At 41.3% G+C, this 17039-nt stretch overlaps 1 protein-coding gene across 1 annotated transcript; it reads left to right on the forward strand.

Moving 5' to 3' along the window:
• Positions 1 to 588: 588 nt before the first annotated feature.
• On the forward strand, positions 589 to 15247 carry gucy1b2 (guanylate cyclase 1, soluble, beta 2). Its single transcript, XM_034205494.1, has 17 exons — positions 589 to 650; positions 738 to 832; positions 1926 to 2086; positions 2316 to 2415; positions 2701 to 2846; positions 3767 to 3863; positions 4076 to 4179; positions 4277 to 4378; positions 4975 to 5068; positions 5771 to 5967; positions 6417 to 6540; positions 6635 to 6783; positions 7356 to 7502; positions 11244 to 11398; positions 12337 to 12518; positions 13231 to 13439; positions 15203 to 15247. The coding sequence occupies exons 1-16, from the start codon at positions 598 to 600 to the stop codon at positions 13392 to 13394; spliced, it is 2070 nt and encodes a 689-aa protein (XP_034061385.1). The 5' UTR covers positions 589 to 597; the 3' UTR covers positions 13395 to 13439; positions 15203 to 15247.
• Positions 15248 to 17039: the final 1792 nt, after the last annotated feature.

Consider the following 17039-nt stretch of genomic DNA (forward strand, 5'->3'; position numbering starts at 1 on the left):
ATGTAACAATGATCTATAAGAATGCTTACATACCGCCTGAGTGACTCTTCTGAGCAAAATGCTAACTCAGATTATAACTATTTTAAGAGTGTAGATTCACTGTGTCTCTGAACTCTTCTGTTAGTTCCCTATGGGATTTGGTTAACCATTGCATATTACTTATAAAAGTAAATTAGGGGGAATGTATAGCTCTCCAGGATAATATGCTAGCTAACATTATAAAAGCTACTGTCTGTCTGTTAGCCGTTTTTACTCTTCCAGAGTTCATTGAAGGTGTACAGCTAATAGCCTCCTTTATGTTTCTCTCTCAAGTTGCCAAGGCTTAACAGGGTTGTTGTATTTCTTGAAGCATTTTCACTTGAGTGGCAATAACGTGTAGCAGTATTCTATCAGAATCTGCAATAATTGGTAATTTACTGTATCTGGCAAAAATGACAAATCCATGAGAGAATGCTCAGGAGATTTGGGTTCTGGACCTGTTTATATGACCTTGTATGGGTCCAGATGAAGATGGTGTTGTAACTTATTAAATTGATCATTTGTGACATGAATGGAACTGGTGAACAGATGAAGTGTGTTCTCTTCATCAACAGCTGCATGCAGTCTCTGGTGATGGAGAAGTTTGGTCAGGAGACCTGGGATAAACTGAGGTCAGCGCACTCACACACACATTGTGACAATTGTGATGATGTCTATTTTACCTACCAGTTTAGATAAAGGTTACGGTCTTTCCATAGCTCCCTACCAGGGGTTCCTGATTCCTTCATGACGTACACGGTGTATGACGATGTCCTGACCGTCAGCCTGGTGCAGGAGGCCTCCTCACTGCTGGGTAAGAGTTCAAATCCCTCTGTACCCTTCTGTTGCTTTTTGAGATATCCTGTTGAGTGTAGCGTCAAATGTTTATTAACTAATTTGACAACAGAAAGTAAAGAGCAAGACTACGTAAAGACTGCTTTCAACAATTCTTTTAAATGATATATCTTTGCCACTTAAACCATTTAAAGATGACTTGATTGACAGCTTTAAGCAGTTCCAGTTTTTGTTATATCCATGGATGTACAGAGAACTATGACTAAATGAATTTGCTACTTCAAAATCTGAGGATATTATTTGATTTATAGACATTTCTTTGCAATGGAAAACAGATCAATCATGTCATGAGGTGGTGTGAACATTCTGAACGATATCACTATTTGTATATGTATTTCCCAGTTGTTACTCCAATAATATTTCACACTATAATGAAAATATAAGCATGTTGATGTGTGAGGTGTCTGTCTGTGTCAATGTTAACAATGTCCCCGAATAAATCCAGTTAACACTCAGTTTATATGGCTGCATGCACCAACACTTTAAACTATAGTGAAATTGAAAAATGAGTGGCAGCTTTCTTAATAATACTGAAAAGTATTACTTGTTACACTCCATAGTAGTTATTGTGTAGAGAGCATGAGCACACCAGTGAAGTTGCAGGTCTTTTTTTATTGTAATCCTATGTAAAAGATTATATTAGACATATTTTTTATAATGTAATTGAATTAACTGAATTTATCGCCTAAATAAATATTTTCTAAAGTAGAATAGTTTGCACAACAACTGTTTCTACATGACTGTTACATTACTTATTTATACATGTACAAATCATATCTGGCAGTGACTTTGATAGATAATTAAACGTGAGTCCCCTGGGCACAGATGTGTCAAAGACAACAAGAGTTGTTTATTTGGGGCATGTCAACATCTACTCCCAGAGCTCTGATTATCTGGACTGTGCAGACTTTTGGGAATATTTTATAATTGAATACCTGCTTGCTGTAGTAACATAAACATGTGCACTGGGAGACCTGAGTGCGACACGATAAGGGATGTTTTGTTATTTATCCTCAAAGATTTGTAACCGTGGTCCGCTGTATGTGTTTCAGATGTCTCCGCTGAAGTCTTGCTGAAGCTTTTTGGAGAACATTTCTTTGCTTTCTGTAAGAAAGCGGGCTATGACACCATGCTGAGGACACTGGGAGGAAATCTGACAGAGTTCATTGGGAATTTAGATTCTCTCCACAGTTACTTAGCACTGTCCTATGAGGTAATGTGGCCAACGACTCCTCATATGTACAAAAAAACAACCAGACTTTATTTAGTATAATTCTATTATGAGTTAATTGGAGAGAACTTCTCTTTATGTCCAGCAAAGTAGTTGAGGATCAGAGATGCATCTGTGCCAACCATCCATATCATATATAACAGGCATTGCTTGAACTGAACCTCATTACGACAGCTTTTATTTTTGTTTGTTGTTGTTTTTGGTTTTAAAGCAAATGAATGCACCGTCTTTCCGAGTGGAGATGACGGACGATGGGAAGATGCTCCTTCACTACTACTCTGACAGGAAGGGCATGTACCATATTGTCCCTGGTAACATCAACCACACTTCCTCAATACAATGCAGAGTGATATATTGCAAAGACAGAGAATAACAACGATAGATTACACCTTTTGAACAACAACATCAGTAAATGGGCAGTGTTCAATATTCTTTGGAACAAGTAATCCCATTAAGTATACATCTATACATCACATGTTGTTCCTCCTTACAGGTTAACTTGCTTGTTTAACCAGAATTACTGGTGTATAATCAGAATGAATGCCATCTTAACCATCTCTCACTTCCTTACCTTCCCATTCATCACATTGCTGCAGGTATCATGGAGGCGGTTGCCAAAGACATTTTTGATAGCGAAGTGACCATGACCATTGTCAATCAATCAGAGGAAGATGAGCGGACGGGGAAGAAGGAGCATGTTGTGTTCCTGGTCAAACAGACGAACCACGTCAATCATAGAGGGGTGGGTGATTGTCCATGGTCTTTCTCTTTAAGACCTTTACCCATAACCCTAACCCTAAGGCACAATAAGACAGCCAGGTGGTGTGTCAATGGTAGTTATTGGAAAAGAAGCACCTAGGGATGCCAAACTTGGTACACATGAGCTGTGGGAAGATACAATCACGTACACGAAGTTTGGTGACTGTGCCACTTACCCTTTGGGAGTTATACTGTGTGAGAGTCATACCATTTTTGCTACAATGAGTGTCAATGACAGCTACATCAAATGAGGAGGCTAGAGGCGCCACACTTGGTACACTGTAACTTTTATCCATGTATTTTTTTCTTTTAATGTTTCTTTTATTAGCTTTTCTTTTTAATGACTGATTTTAAATGCCATTTTCTTAATGTCTTTCGTTTTTTGTAAAGCACTTTGAATTGCCTTGTGTTGAAAGGTGCTATATATAAACTTGCCTTGCCTTACAAAAGAGAGGAGGGAGAAGACCATCAGACAGTCAAGACTTCAACACCCACCCTTCGAGAGTTATATAAGGAACACACCTTTTTTTATCTGGTTATCTGTAAGGGTTTAGCACGAAATTGGACCCGGTGCAGTGAAAAAATGTGATGGTAGACAAAGAACAGACAGGAACAAGCATGGGAACGGCGACAAACTGTAAAGGGAAGACAAGACTAATCACTAGACAAGACACAGCTGGGGAGGGGGGCTGAGACGCAGGGGCAACAGGTGAAGGCAATAAGACAATCAGACAGGAGGGAAAACACAGGAAGTGAGACAGGTCAAGACACAAGGAGAGAACACATTTCAAAGTAAAACAGGAACTATAAACACAAAACTAAAATCATGACACTATCACCCCTGAATCTAACCCTATGTGTATTTGATTCCTGGCCCACCCTTTCTCTGTGTGATTTCCCCAGGAGGCGTTACCAGGAACAATGATGGAGCGCTGTGTGCCACTGGCTGGGGAAAAGCACAGATTGGACCTGACCAGAGCTGTGGTTCCCTCAGACCAAGGTTTATTTTACAAGTTTAAAAATAGAATCTTAATTGTCAAAACCTAGGCTTACTGCTCTTATCTGGCATTCAGTTATACATGGTATTCATATCTATCTTCTTAATGTGAACATAGGCTAATCTACAGTCTATGCTCTACTCACCATGTTCAGATAAAGGAGGGTATGTTGCATTGCAGTAATTAAACTGAGTGTGTTTGATGTACACCCCAGGAAGCCTCCTGTGCACCTTCAGTCCACGTTACCCCAACAAGCTGTGGGTGGACGAGAAAGCTTTCTGCAATACCTTTCCCTTCCATATCGTCTTCGATGAGAATGTAAGGATGTCTGTGTTTTTTTGTTAAATCAGATTCATTAGCACAATATTTGGTACCTTGCCACCTATCTGTGTTTCTCTGTTTCTGCCCTGTTCAGCTGAAGGTAAGGCAGACGGGTGTGAACATCCAAAAGTTTCTCCCAGGTCTCCATGCCAGAGATCTAACATTGGACCAACACTTCACCATTATTCACCCACAGGTAAACATAGTCACAGAGCCAAGAGTTTAGAAATGTACAAACGATAGTGGCTGTACAATAGGTAAGAGACAGTGAAATCCACATAGGGCAGCTATGCATCTTCAAGGTCTCCTATATCACTCTTTTTCATCAATATATCATAGCTCTTAGATATATACAGAACATGTCTCTGGAGTGTTTGGCTGAAACACCAAACAGATCATCCCTTAAACCCCTCTGTTTCAGCCCTGTTCCAAAAGTGCTGATTCTGGGTCTTAAGCTTTTAATGCTAATGAGCTGCTGCTGGCCACGCCCTCTGAGAAGGTTAAAAAAAAACAACACAATGGTGCTCTAGGAGGAGATTCAGGTGATAAGGTGGGGGGGGGGGGGGTTACCTTGGTTGGTCTTTGGATAATGGTTGCACAACCCAAACAGAATTGTGGACAACATCTGATCAGATGATAGTTTTTGCATAATAAGTGACCTTTAAAAGACTCACAGAATGTGTGTGGGACATTTCAGTACCACTTTGCAGACTTTGTATCTAATGATGAAACGCAGTAGAATATATAGGATAGTGTGTGATGTGTCGTTCAGCATCTGTCTTTATTCTCCAGGTGACCTTTACCATCGAGAGCATCAGGAAGTTCATCAACAGTCAGTTTGTCTTGAAGAGCAACAACGACAAACACCGCAGTCTGAAACTGAGAGGTTGGTTCTAATGAGCAGCACCCCCCCCCCCCCCCCCCCCCCCACGCAATCTATAAACACCACGGTCAGCTGTGTTATCATGGCTGGGAGGGCTACTTTTGAAAATAAATAACAATAACATGGCTTTTATTTGTTTTATTTAAGACAACAGAACAAGGTAACCTTAAAAAAAAAAGATATTTAAAATAAAAAATTAGTAATAATAATAATACATTACATTTTTATAGCGCTTTTCTAAGTATTCAAAGTCGCTTTACAGCAAGTAATCTCCTATTTTAGAGATATAACAGTAATCTGATTACAGTTACTTTTTTTTCTTGTCCAACTACAAATGAAAATAAATAAAACGTGTGGTTAGTTGAGTTGGATTATTGTTTGTGGACTGGAAAGGACTATTTTTTGATCTTGCCAGGATTTTGAGTTGTGTCTTTGATTATGAACTGGTCATTCAATGTGTAGGGTGCACATTGTAATTTGTGTGTAACTTTGTGAGGTTTGCTTTTAAACGTGATTCACCATGTCTGATATCTCAGATGTGAGGAGTAAGTAATGTCAGGAGAGAGAATCAAAACTCAATCTCAGACATTCAAACTGAACCCTGGTGAGGCTCACCGCTGTGTGACAGAGGTAGCTAAATGTCCCACAGGGAATATCTGCGCTGCGTTCTCTCCACAGGCTAACATGAGCTCCTCTGGTCTGCAGGTCAGATGTTGTGGATGGAGTCTCTCGGCTGCATGTTGTACATGTGCTCTCCGAAGCTGCGGAGCCTCCAGGAGCTCCAGGATGTGGGCCTCCACCTGGCTGACCTGGCCCAGCACGACGTCACCAGAGACCTGGTTCTCCTCAACCAGCAGCGCCTGGCTGAGATGGAGCTCACCAACCAGCTGGAGAGGAAGAAAGTACGAACGCAGTCTAAAGTCTAAAATAAAGTCTGGCTTAATGGTAGATTAGAAGTCCTTTCCCTCCCCAAAACACTTCATATGTTATCTGTTAAAACATACAACATCTGTTTATATAACCTTCATTCATACCTCCCATTATTACAGTATGTCATTCTACTGTACAGTGTTTCATTTTATATTCAGTTCACATGATGTATATATTCTATGTATTCCTGTATTCTATCATTGGAAAAAAAATTCTTGCACTATTCTATTTCCTTTTTTTTGTTTTTCTATATTTTGCATATTACTGTAGGTTGTGTATATGATAGTAACACCTTGAAAATTGAACCTATGGATTTGTCGTAAAAAAAATATACCCTGAATGTTTTACAGTCCAAATCTGTACATGTTATGCTTTTCACAGGAAAATAAATATGATGTTTTGCTTGTGTGTTTGTCTCTAGGAGGAACTGAGAGTGCTGTCGCGCCACCTGGAGGTAGAGAAGGAGAAGACAGAGACTCTGCTGTACGCCATGCTGCCGCGACACATAGCCAATCAGCTGAAAGACGGGAAGAGCATAGAAGCGGGTCAGTCCCTCAGTCTCAGTATAATCCTGTCTGTACAAGTTTAATCATATAGCCCAATATCACACACCTATCTCAAAGTGTCTTCTCTGTCCAGGGGAGTTTGAGGTGTGCACCATTCTGTTCAGCGATGTGGTGACCTTCACTGACATCTGTGCCGCCTGCGAGCCAATCCACATCGTCCACATGCTCAACTCCATGTACTCCAAGTTCGACCGGCTCACCAGCATACACGACATCTACAAGGTACAGTTTTTATTCTAGTTTCACATTCCTAAAGGGCCGTCACACACTGAAAAGCACACCTCCTGTATTAAGCCATCCATTAATGACCCTTACCTAGGGGTAATGGCAAGGTTTCTGACACCCAGAAAGCTAATTTCCTATAGCTTCAGCGCAAAAATCTATCTTTTATTGAAACCTAACAATGATTGACCTTTTATGTAGTTAGACTTGGAGTTAGATGCCATATATTTACAATGAATCTCGCTTTTTTAATCAGATTTCTTTTTAAATCCTTCCATATGTTTTTTTTTTTATTATTGTAGCTTAAGTTACTCAAAGCCAAATATTTGAATAAGATGTGTTATTTGTTTGGTTTGAAAAGTAGAATGACTGTATCCGGAGATGGACTTATTCAATTTGTTTGAATTAGAAAATATAATGAGCAACATAGGATAAACGTTTTGGTGAACATGTTTCAGTTCATTGCTCTTCTCATATATACATGTAAAGAGCTAGAAGAGTTCTTTAAAAGACTCAAGTGTTCATTTATTTTCACACAGCTCAAATCAAATATTGGGGTTTCCTGGTTTCAGGTGGAGACAATTGGTGATGCATACATGGTGGTGGGGGGCGTCCCGGTCCCCATAGTAACCCATGCTCACAGAGTGGCCAACTTTGCCCTGGGCATGAGGATAGCTGCCAGAGAGGTCACTAATCCTGTAACAGGCACACCCATTCAGGTAGGATTGTGCTGAAAAAGTGGATTTTGCTCATGTATTTATATTATTCTCCTTTGTTAGTTAGCCTCAAATGTTAAATACATTTCAGTCTAAACACATACATATAAATACATCCCAGATAAACCTATTGTTAATACCTAGTGATTACCTGGTTATTATTTTGGCAATTAAACATGGTATTCATTCATTTGTACCTCTTTGTTTTAAACCGTTACAAGCATTATAACCTCTTATATCCTAACTGTTTGTAAAATGTTTAATAACATTTTTACAGCAGCAGGGTCTGTTACTGTCAAAAGATTAAAGGGAATGAATGGAGTGATGAATGTTCAGTCTCCATTGTCTTTGTATGAATGTGGTATAATTGTTGTATGTGCAGTGTTTCCCACAGATCTGAAATATACTTGGGGGGGTGGTGGTAGCGGGGGGGGGGGGGGGTGTTGAGGTGACGTGCAACAACATTAACCTTTCTGTTGGTCGCTTGTTAGCAGACCCCTCACGCGATGGCAGAGCGAACAGGTACAGCCCATAGTATTAGTATTAGTTTAAATCTACTACCCACAAATAAACACATGGACATGGGTTACTATTTTAAAAAAATGGTAAATGTATTTAGGTACCTATCAATGTGATTTTAAGTGGGGGTGGACCTCACATCCTCTAGGGGGGTCCGGGGGCATGCTCCCCCGGTAAGATTTTTTTAATAAATGTTGGAGTTAAATGCATCAATCTGGTGCACTTTGAGGGGAAAATAAAGAGACTAGATCTATGGAAACACCTATATGAAACAGAACTGGATACATTTCAATAATCATAAAATCATGGCCATAACCAATAACATACCATTTCCAATATGAAAAACACTGAAACTTGTTTATTTATTTATTTTTTGTTCATTTATAGTTAATAATAAATAATAATAATAGCTTCGATTTCTATAGCGCCTTTCAGGGGACCCAAGGTCGCTTCACAAGTAATAGTGCAAAGACAAACATAACAAAACAAAAGACAGACAAACAGAACAACAGATCGATTTAGGGGCCGAAAGCCTTGGCAAACAGATGGGACTTGATGGCCCTTTTGAAGGCTTCAAGTGTGGGGATGTTGCGTATCTCCGCAGGGAGAGCGTTCCAGAGGGTGGGGGCTGCCACACTGAAGGCTCTGTCCCCGTAGGTTCGCAGTTTGGTGCGGGGGGTGGTAAGCAGGCCAGAGTCTGAGGACCGCAGGTTCCGGGGTGGGGCATGTGGGTGAAGGATGTCCGATAGGTACTGGGGGGCAAGGGCATGGAGGGATTTGTAGGTAAGGAGGAGGATTTTGTAGGATATGCGGGACTTGACCGGCAACCAGTGTAGGTGGATGAGGGTGGGAGTGATGTGCTGCCACGGTTTTGTGTGCGTGAGTACCCTAGCAGCACAGTTTTGGACATACTGGAGCCTGTCCAGGGTTTTGTTGGGAACCCCGAACAGGACACCATTGCAGTAGTCCAAGCGGGTGGTGACAAATGCATGGACTAGGGTTTCGGCAACCGACTCCGAGAGTGACGGTCGGAGTCTGGCAATGTTCCTCAGGTGATAAAAGGCCGATTTGGTCACAGATTTGACGTGGGAATGGAAGGAAAGGGTGGAGTCGAGGATGACACCCAGGTTGCGGGCTTCAGGAGATGGGGAGATGGAGCAGCCGTCAACCTCAAGGACGAAGTCACCAACCTTCTGGAGCAGGGCCTTGGGTGCCACAACCATGAGCTCTGTTTTCATGCTGTTTAGTTTCAGATAGTTGCATGACATCCATGCTTTGATGTCATGCAGGCAGTTGATGAGAGACTGAGGGGGGAGCTGGGAGGATGGAGTGGTGCTGAGATACAATTGGGTATCATCAGCGTAGCAGTGGAAGTTGAGTCCATGATGTCGGATGATCTGGCCGAGTTGTGAGTGTGTCTGTGCTCCTGAATCAGCCTCTCCTGTCTCTCTCCTGTCTCTCTCCTGTCTCCCTCCTCTCCCTCCTCTCCTCCTCTCCTCCTCTTTGAGGCAGAAGCAAAGACTAGTTTTAGCTCTCAACAAGTTTTAAAAGTGTATCTTGCCTTTTTTCACCTAATTAACTTTTTATTTATTTATTCATGCATATTTTACTAACCACTCCCCCCTCAAATGGAAATATGTGTTTACATAAATGGTGACCAAACCGTTTGAGACCCACTGAGAACTTAGACTAAGTTAACTATCTAAACACTCAGAGAGTCCTTTACCTCACCTGAATGACACACAGAGACCAATCAAGGGCTTTGATTTATGATCTGTATGACAGTGGCCATGTCGGCAGGCCACATCATGTAGACAGCCAGTCACCCTGTGTGAGGCAGGCCACATCATGTAGACAGCCAGTCGCCCTGTGTGAGGCAGGCCACATCATGTAGACAGCCAGTCGCCCTGTGTGAGGCAGGCCACATCATGTAGACAGCCAATCACCCTGTGTGAGGCAGGCCACATCATGTAGACAGCCAGTCACCCTGTGTGAGGCAGGCCACATCATGTAGACAGCCAGTCGCCCTGTGTGAGGCAGACCACATCATGTAGACAGCCAGTCACCCTGTGTGAGGCAGGCCACATCATGTAGACAGCCAGTCGCCCTGTGTGAGGCAGACCACATCATGTAGACAGCCAATCACCCTGTGTGAGGCTGGCCACTTAACGTACAGGAGGCGTAAAGCGAGGGATCATTGTCCACAAGTTAATGGATCGCAGATGGCGTCGTGGTCACGGACGAATAAAAAAAAACTCAAAAAAAAAACTAAATGGGTCTCGAAATATACTTGGGCGGCCGTTAATATACCTGGGCGGCCCTCCCAAGTATAGTCTATGTGTGGGAAACCCTGACGTGTACTATGCAAATCACTACACAGTCATGCTAACTCAGTCCATTAGATAAAGCCTAGACGCAGTGTAGACACACGGAGGTATTCTGTTCTCCCATAAATACATGAATCATGATTTTCTACTACAGGATGTCACACTTGGGTTTGTGTAGCACATCACCCCCACCCTCAGCCATCTTCATTGGCTGCCGGTCATGTCCCGGATTCAGTACAAAACACTCCTCCTCACTTACAAGTCTCTCCATGCCCCCCAGTTCTTATCGGACCTCCTCCATCCCTACACCCCTTCTCGGAGTCTGCGGTCCTCGGACACGGCCTGCTCTCCATTCCCCGCTCTCGCCTCCGAACTGACAGGGCGTTCAGTGTTGTGGCCCCCACCATCTGGAATGCACTTCCTGCAGACATCCGCAATGCTGTTTCCCTGGACATCTTCAAGTCATCATTAAAAACTCACCTGTTCACCCTGGCCTTTGACCCCTAACCAATCACAGTCCCCCTGCTTCCACTCCTACTGCTATTTATTAAATGTTTTTACTTTATTGTTTGCCCCTTTTGTTTGTTTGTTCACCATGTAAGTGGCCTTGGGTCCCTTGGCGCTATACAAATTGTATCTATTATTTTGTGTGTGTGTGTGTGTGTGTGTGTGTGTGTGTGTGTGTGTGTGTGTGTGTGTGTGTGTGTGTGTGTGTGTGTGTGTGTGTGTGTGTGTGTGTGTGGTGTGTGTGTGTGTGTGTGTGTGTGTGTGTGTGTGGTGTGTGTGTGTGTGTGTGTGTGTGTGTGGTGTGTGTGTGTGTGTGTGTGTGTGTGTGTGTGTGTGTGTGTGGTGTGTGTGTGTGTGTGTGTGTGTGTGTGTGTGTGTGTGTGTGTTTCAGATCCGTGTGGGTCTGCACACTGGTCCAGTGTTAGCGGGGGTGGTGGGGGAGAAGATGCCCCGCTACTGCCTGTTTGGAGACACAGTGAACACGGCCTCCAGGATGGAGAGCCACAGCCTCCCTGACCACATCCACCTCAGCACGTCCACATACAGGTGGCTGTTCTTTCTCTAATAATTCGTGTAGGATGCACTGATGAGACTTTTTACTTAATCTTACTGCCACAATAACTGTTAGTGTTATCTTTATAGCCCTATCACATACAGTTTTTCTGCAGAAAGGTGAAATGTTCATGGAACATTATTAATGATAAACGTACTTTGTGACTATGCAGGAGGCTCTGTAATACACTCGCAAACCTTCTTAACCTGGACAGTTTTAATACACAGAAGCAATGGAATGTTATTCCAGGGGATGCTGGGCTGAAATGTCCTTAAAAACAAAATAAAGAAACACGTTCATATTTAACAAGTTCACAATTAACATCCAGTGCCAATTCACAATGTTTTTTATAGTAAGGTGAAGAGAATGGGTATGTAAAGGCAGGTGTGACAGAGGGGAACTTCTCTTGGGTTTTTTTGTTTCATCCATAAATGTTCCTAAACCAAAGGATACGTTCATTACATTACATTGCATTTAGCTGACGCTTTTATCCAAAGCGACTTACAATAAGTACATTCGACCAGGAAGACACAACCTTGAAGAAAACAGAATCATATAAGTACATCAGGTTTCATAGAGCCAAACATTTCAAGTGCTACTCAACTGGCTTTAGATAAGCCAGTCCTTTATTAGTATATAAGTGCTTTGTTAATAATTCTATCACAATTGTTCACACTGACACTGCATGTTATCTGCACATCCCCCCGGTGTAATTACCGCTCTTTTTTCACTGCAGATTTTCTCCTACTAAGCAGTGTTTTCCTATATGTTTTTACAATGAGCAAAACACCCATCCTGTATTGGGTTGTGGAGGTAGAGGATGCTTAAAAACTGTGTTCAGAGAAAAGACGGATGATTACAGGGAAAATATGTTTCTGTGAAAGTGGTCAGAAGTACAGAGGCAGTAAAGTATTTCATGTACCCTCTGCAGTATACTGAAGGATGCTGGGTTCAACATCCAAGAACGCGGGCACATTGAGGTGAAGGGGAAAGGCCTGATGACCACTTACTTCCTGTTGGGGAATCCGTTGGTGTCAGAAGAATGCATCATGGGTAGAGAGGTCGGAGAGACCTGTCTTTATGGAGAGGACCTTCAGCTCCACAGAAGTACAGGTGAGGGACTAAATAGTCCCTATCAAATAAACCATAAATAGTGTAAATATAAGATTTTAAGCTTCAGACTCAGCGCCCTCTAGTGGTGAGCTGAACACACAGCAGCTCTATACACTGGACTGGAGCATCTGTGTAAGGAATATTTACTGAAGTAAAACAAAAAAATACTCAGTTAAAGTAATGCATTTAAAATGGTTCCTAAGTAAAAGTATAAAAGTATGAGCACAACAAAATATGTAAGTGCTCAAAGTAAAAGTATGTGTCATGCAAAAGGAGCATTTTAAGCACCAGATACATTATTTTATTAAATGTATAAAAATGATTGGTGCATTAAAGTGTTCATCTCTTCAAAGTTGCACTTTTTAATGTGGATTTATTTGAATTACTTTAAACATTACTAGGTAGATTAACCTATAAGAATATATATTAATGTGCGTTGATTTATATTTATATATATTATATTTTATATTTAACTAAATGTGTAAAATAAATGTAGCGGAGTAAAGAGTTGTAAAGTAGCTTAATGTGAAAATACTCAAGTTATAAAATACTTTGTTGATAGGAAAAATGAATGAACATTTTTGGCTCTATATGGCCCAATGGTGAATGAAACTATATAATGGATGTCTGACATGGAGTAGTGAGATGAGAGAACTCCAAGTATGAGTTTATTAAATCGTGAAACTTAAAAAACAAATCATTTTGTATTCAGAGTCAGTCAAGGAGCCTGACGTGAGAACTGACACTGTGGGAAGAGACCCCAGCCGAGAATCCACCCCTCCCTTTGCCTGGGACATCAGCCCTCCATATGAGACCAAAGAGAGATGCAACACATCTGCAGGAAGTCACAACAGCAGACTCTGTGTCCTATTTTGACGGAGGACCCCTGAACCTCTCACAGCTAACTGTTTACTTTTAGAGGTGGGTGACATCAACACAGCTGCAACCCCCCCTGACACCATGTTACACTGTCAGTGATCAAGCCCCTCCACACTGCAGCTAAGTAGCTTAGTGTAAATGAGAAACAGAGCCATTTACAAAGTGCTTTTCCAGTCTTAAAGCTGTTTGCATTCACACAGAGACAGAGGCTGCAAGGTGCACCTGCCCAGGGAGACACACGCACGCACGCACGCACGCACGCATGCACGCACGCACACACACACACACACACACACACACAACACACACAACACACACACACACACACACACACAAACACACACACACACACACACACACACACACACACACACACACACACACACACACACACACACACACACACACACACACTGTTGATCATCAGGAGCAACTTAACTTATTTAGAACACATCTTCATGTTGACTTCAGGAGCTGGGATCAAGCTTGTTACCCACAATTATCTTCAGTTATGGATTCCAACCGAGCTAAGTTTGATAATCAATAATAAACAAATATGATACATCCATCTAAAACGTACCTCATGAAACAGTTGAAAGCACCAAAATGTAAGCAACAAGTTGTGAAAAGGATTTGTGTCAGGGACCGAGCAGTGAGGCAACAAGAACACTGATGCTTAAAGAAAGGGAGTCTTTATTTACACAAAACCTTTTAAAACAGAAGGTCAACATAAATCTACCTCAGCCTTCTTCTGGGGGAGACGGTGATTTGAAATTAGGCCACATGACAGGGAAGATTTTTCAATACAAATACGAATATTAAATAAGACACGTGTTGCCGCCAGCATCACTGTGCGAGGAGCTGCACTGACACCTGCTGGACACGCACTGGCACTGCAATATGAAAACATGAAATGAAAAAAAATATTCATATTAAATAAAGGAAGTATCCAAAATCCAATATAAAGAGGTGTGTCTGCTGTGTTCAGGCTAGCATTAATTCTTTAATTTGAGTTGAAGTTATTAGGTCACATGACAGAGAAGCTATTGAAAAAATAACATAACTTACATACAAATAACATAACTTACATAAAAATAACAATGATTTTCAGTACAAATATTAATATTAAATAAAGGAAAATCCAATATACAGAGGTGTGTCTGCCGTGTACAGACTAGCATTCATTTCTGAGAGTGATTTGAAGTTATTAGGTCACATGACAGAGAAGCTATTGAATGAGTATTAATAGTTAATAAAGGAAGTACCAGAATCCAATATACAGAGGTGTGTCTGCTGTGTACAGACTGCATGAAGCTCAACACAGCTGCTGACAGAGGGCAGAGAACACTGCTTTATTATATATCCTGTTAGAAATGACTAGAAATGGCACATAAGCACATGAGTAATGGACACACACACACACACACACACACACACACACACTCACGCTCGTACCGAGACTCTCTTCACTGTAGTGGGTTGTGTAAGAAGATAATGGCTGAGCCAAAATCAGCCCACTTCAATCCATAATGACACATGCTGTGTTTGTCAGAGGTGAGAGGCGAGTAGAGCAGTTCTTATGTAAGGTTGTTGACTCAAACACACACAATATCACTCCTGCTAACACTTAAGCGCACATTTTTATATATAAATACTGTTTATATATATATATATACAGCTCTGGAAGAGATCACTGCAGCATTATCAGTTTTGCTATTTATAGGTATGTGTTTGAGTAAAATGAACGTTTTTTTTATTTTATTCTATAAACTTCTGACAACCTTTCTCTGTTTCTTATTCATCAGACACTGGAATGGAGTGCCTGCCGTACATGTAGAGAACAATTAGGAGTGGTCTCCATTGTCTTGACTCCAATCCCCCCCCCCCCCCCCCCCCCCCCGAGCCGCAGCTGCCTCAAATAAGTTGTTTCAGATTTGAGTTGAACAATTCCTCATAAAACTACTCGATGGACGCAGCACTTGTCCTGCCAGTTTAGTTTTTGTCAACAGAGCATTGATGGATGTGAAGGCATCACAATTGTTTTATTTATTGACCCCGTGGGGGGGGGGGGGGGGGGTTGTGTTACAGTTGATCTGAACAGAAAAAAACCAGTTTTAATTTCACAGTTATTTAATTGCGAACGTTCATAAGCATGGGACTATGGCTGTTTATGCACTGAAACAACATTGACTTTCATTACATGTATTATGCCAACAGATTCCACATCACTGAGTTGGGAAATATTAAGTTTAAGGTTCAACTTAATGTTATTGCTTTTAATAACCTAATGCAATTATGGGAAATCTGTTGACATAATACATTTAATTAAAGTCAACATAAAAATGTTTCAGTGTGGGGTGAAATAAGTCCAAGGAGTTGAATTATAGTTTAATAGATACTCATTTTGCTTATCTTAAATAGCCTTCTTATTTAATAATAATACCATGACTTTAATAAAGACATATCAGTGTACTGTAGTTTTTGTATGTGTTTTTGTGAACAACACACTCCTGGTGAAGTGAATGTATGTGTGTTCACGGTGCTAGTAGGCTGTAGTGCAGTCAGCGACTAAGCTCCATGTGAAGAATATTCAAAAGCAGGGACTAGTTCATATATCAGCATATTTTTAAAAGGCTCTGAGAGTTTTTGCAGTTTGCTTTTTTTGCATTTCTCACCCGCTGATAGATAAACTGACAAGCATTACACCTACCCCCCCCCCCCCCCCCCCCCCCCCCCCCCGCCAGAGCTGTCAGTCCTGTCCAGGGTTGTTCATCGCACAGCTGGTTGCCGAGGTAGGCCCTCAGTAGACTCCTCTCTTCCTCTCCTAGCTCATGTAGTCTGAGGCTTCCTCCGTTCCGCCTGATCGCACGCAGGCAGAGCTGTCTGTTCAGCGCTGACAACGCTTCAAACTCTGCTCTGCATTCGCTTCATATTTGTGTTCCTGTTAGTGGAAGACCCTTCCTCTAATCTAAACTCACAGCGGTTACTACAGGGAGGTTATGTTGCCAAGTAAAGAAACAGCAAAGAAGATTTATTCACTCTTTATTACTTAAGATATTTATTCAACATCTGGATTAACAGTAAAGATGTCTAACACAATGTTAACTGTATAGCAGTAGGCCGCCATACATTCATTGTTATCTATGTTAATGTTTGCACTTATTTACAACTTGGTAATTTCTCCATGTGTTTTAACTCAGGATAGGAAAGTGATCAAAATGATGACAAATAAATGTTCTCCTGGGGAGACCCCTTCACTTTCATTGGGCATGGCTAATTTGCCACTTGCTAATTTGATGCCTAGAAAAATGAATACATTAAACATCCAGTTTTGTATGCCTTACTTGTTTTTTGTAAACAACAGGTATAATTGTATACATATTCATAAGAAACAGTAGCACGTATAGTTGTGATGTTCACAATCAGATTATTTTGAAAGTACAGAGGTGTGAGAAGTACTCAGATTGTACATAAGTAGAAGTACCAGAGTGTAGGAATACTCTGTCACAGTAAAAGTCCTGAATTCAAAATGTTCCTCAAGCAAAAGTAGAAAAGTATTCTCATCAAAATATAGTGAAAGTAGCGACAGTAAAAGTAGTCATAGTGCAGATTGGTCCGTTTCAGAATAATATATATGATATG

Source organism: Gymnodraco acuticeps, unplaced genomic scaffold (assembly GCF_902827175.1).
Source record: "Gymnodraco acuticeps unplaced genomic scaffold, fGymAcu1.1, whole genome shotgun sequence".
NCBI classification, from domain to species: Eukaryota; Metazoa; Chordata; class Actinopteri; order Perciformes; family Bathydraconidae; genus Gymnodraco; species Gymnodraco acuticeps.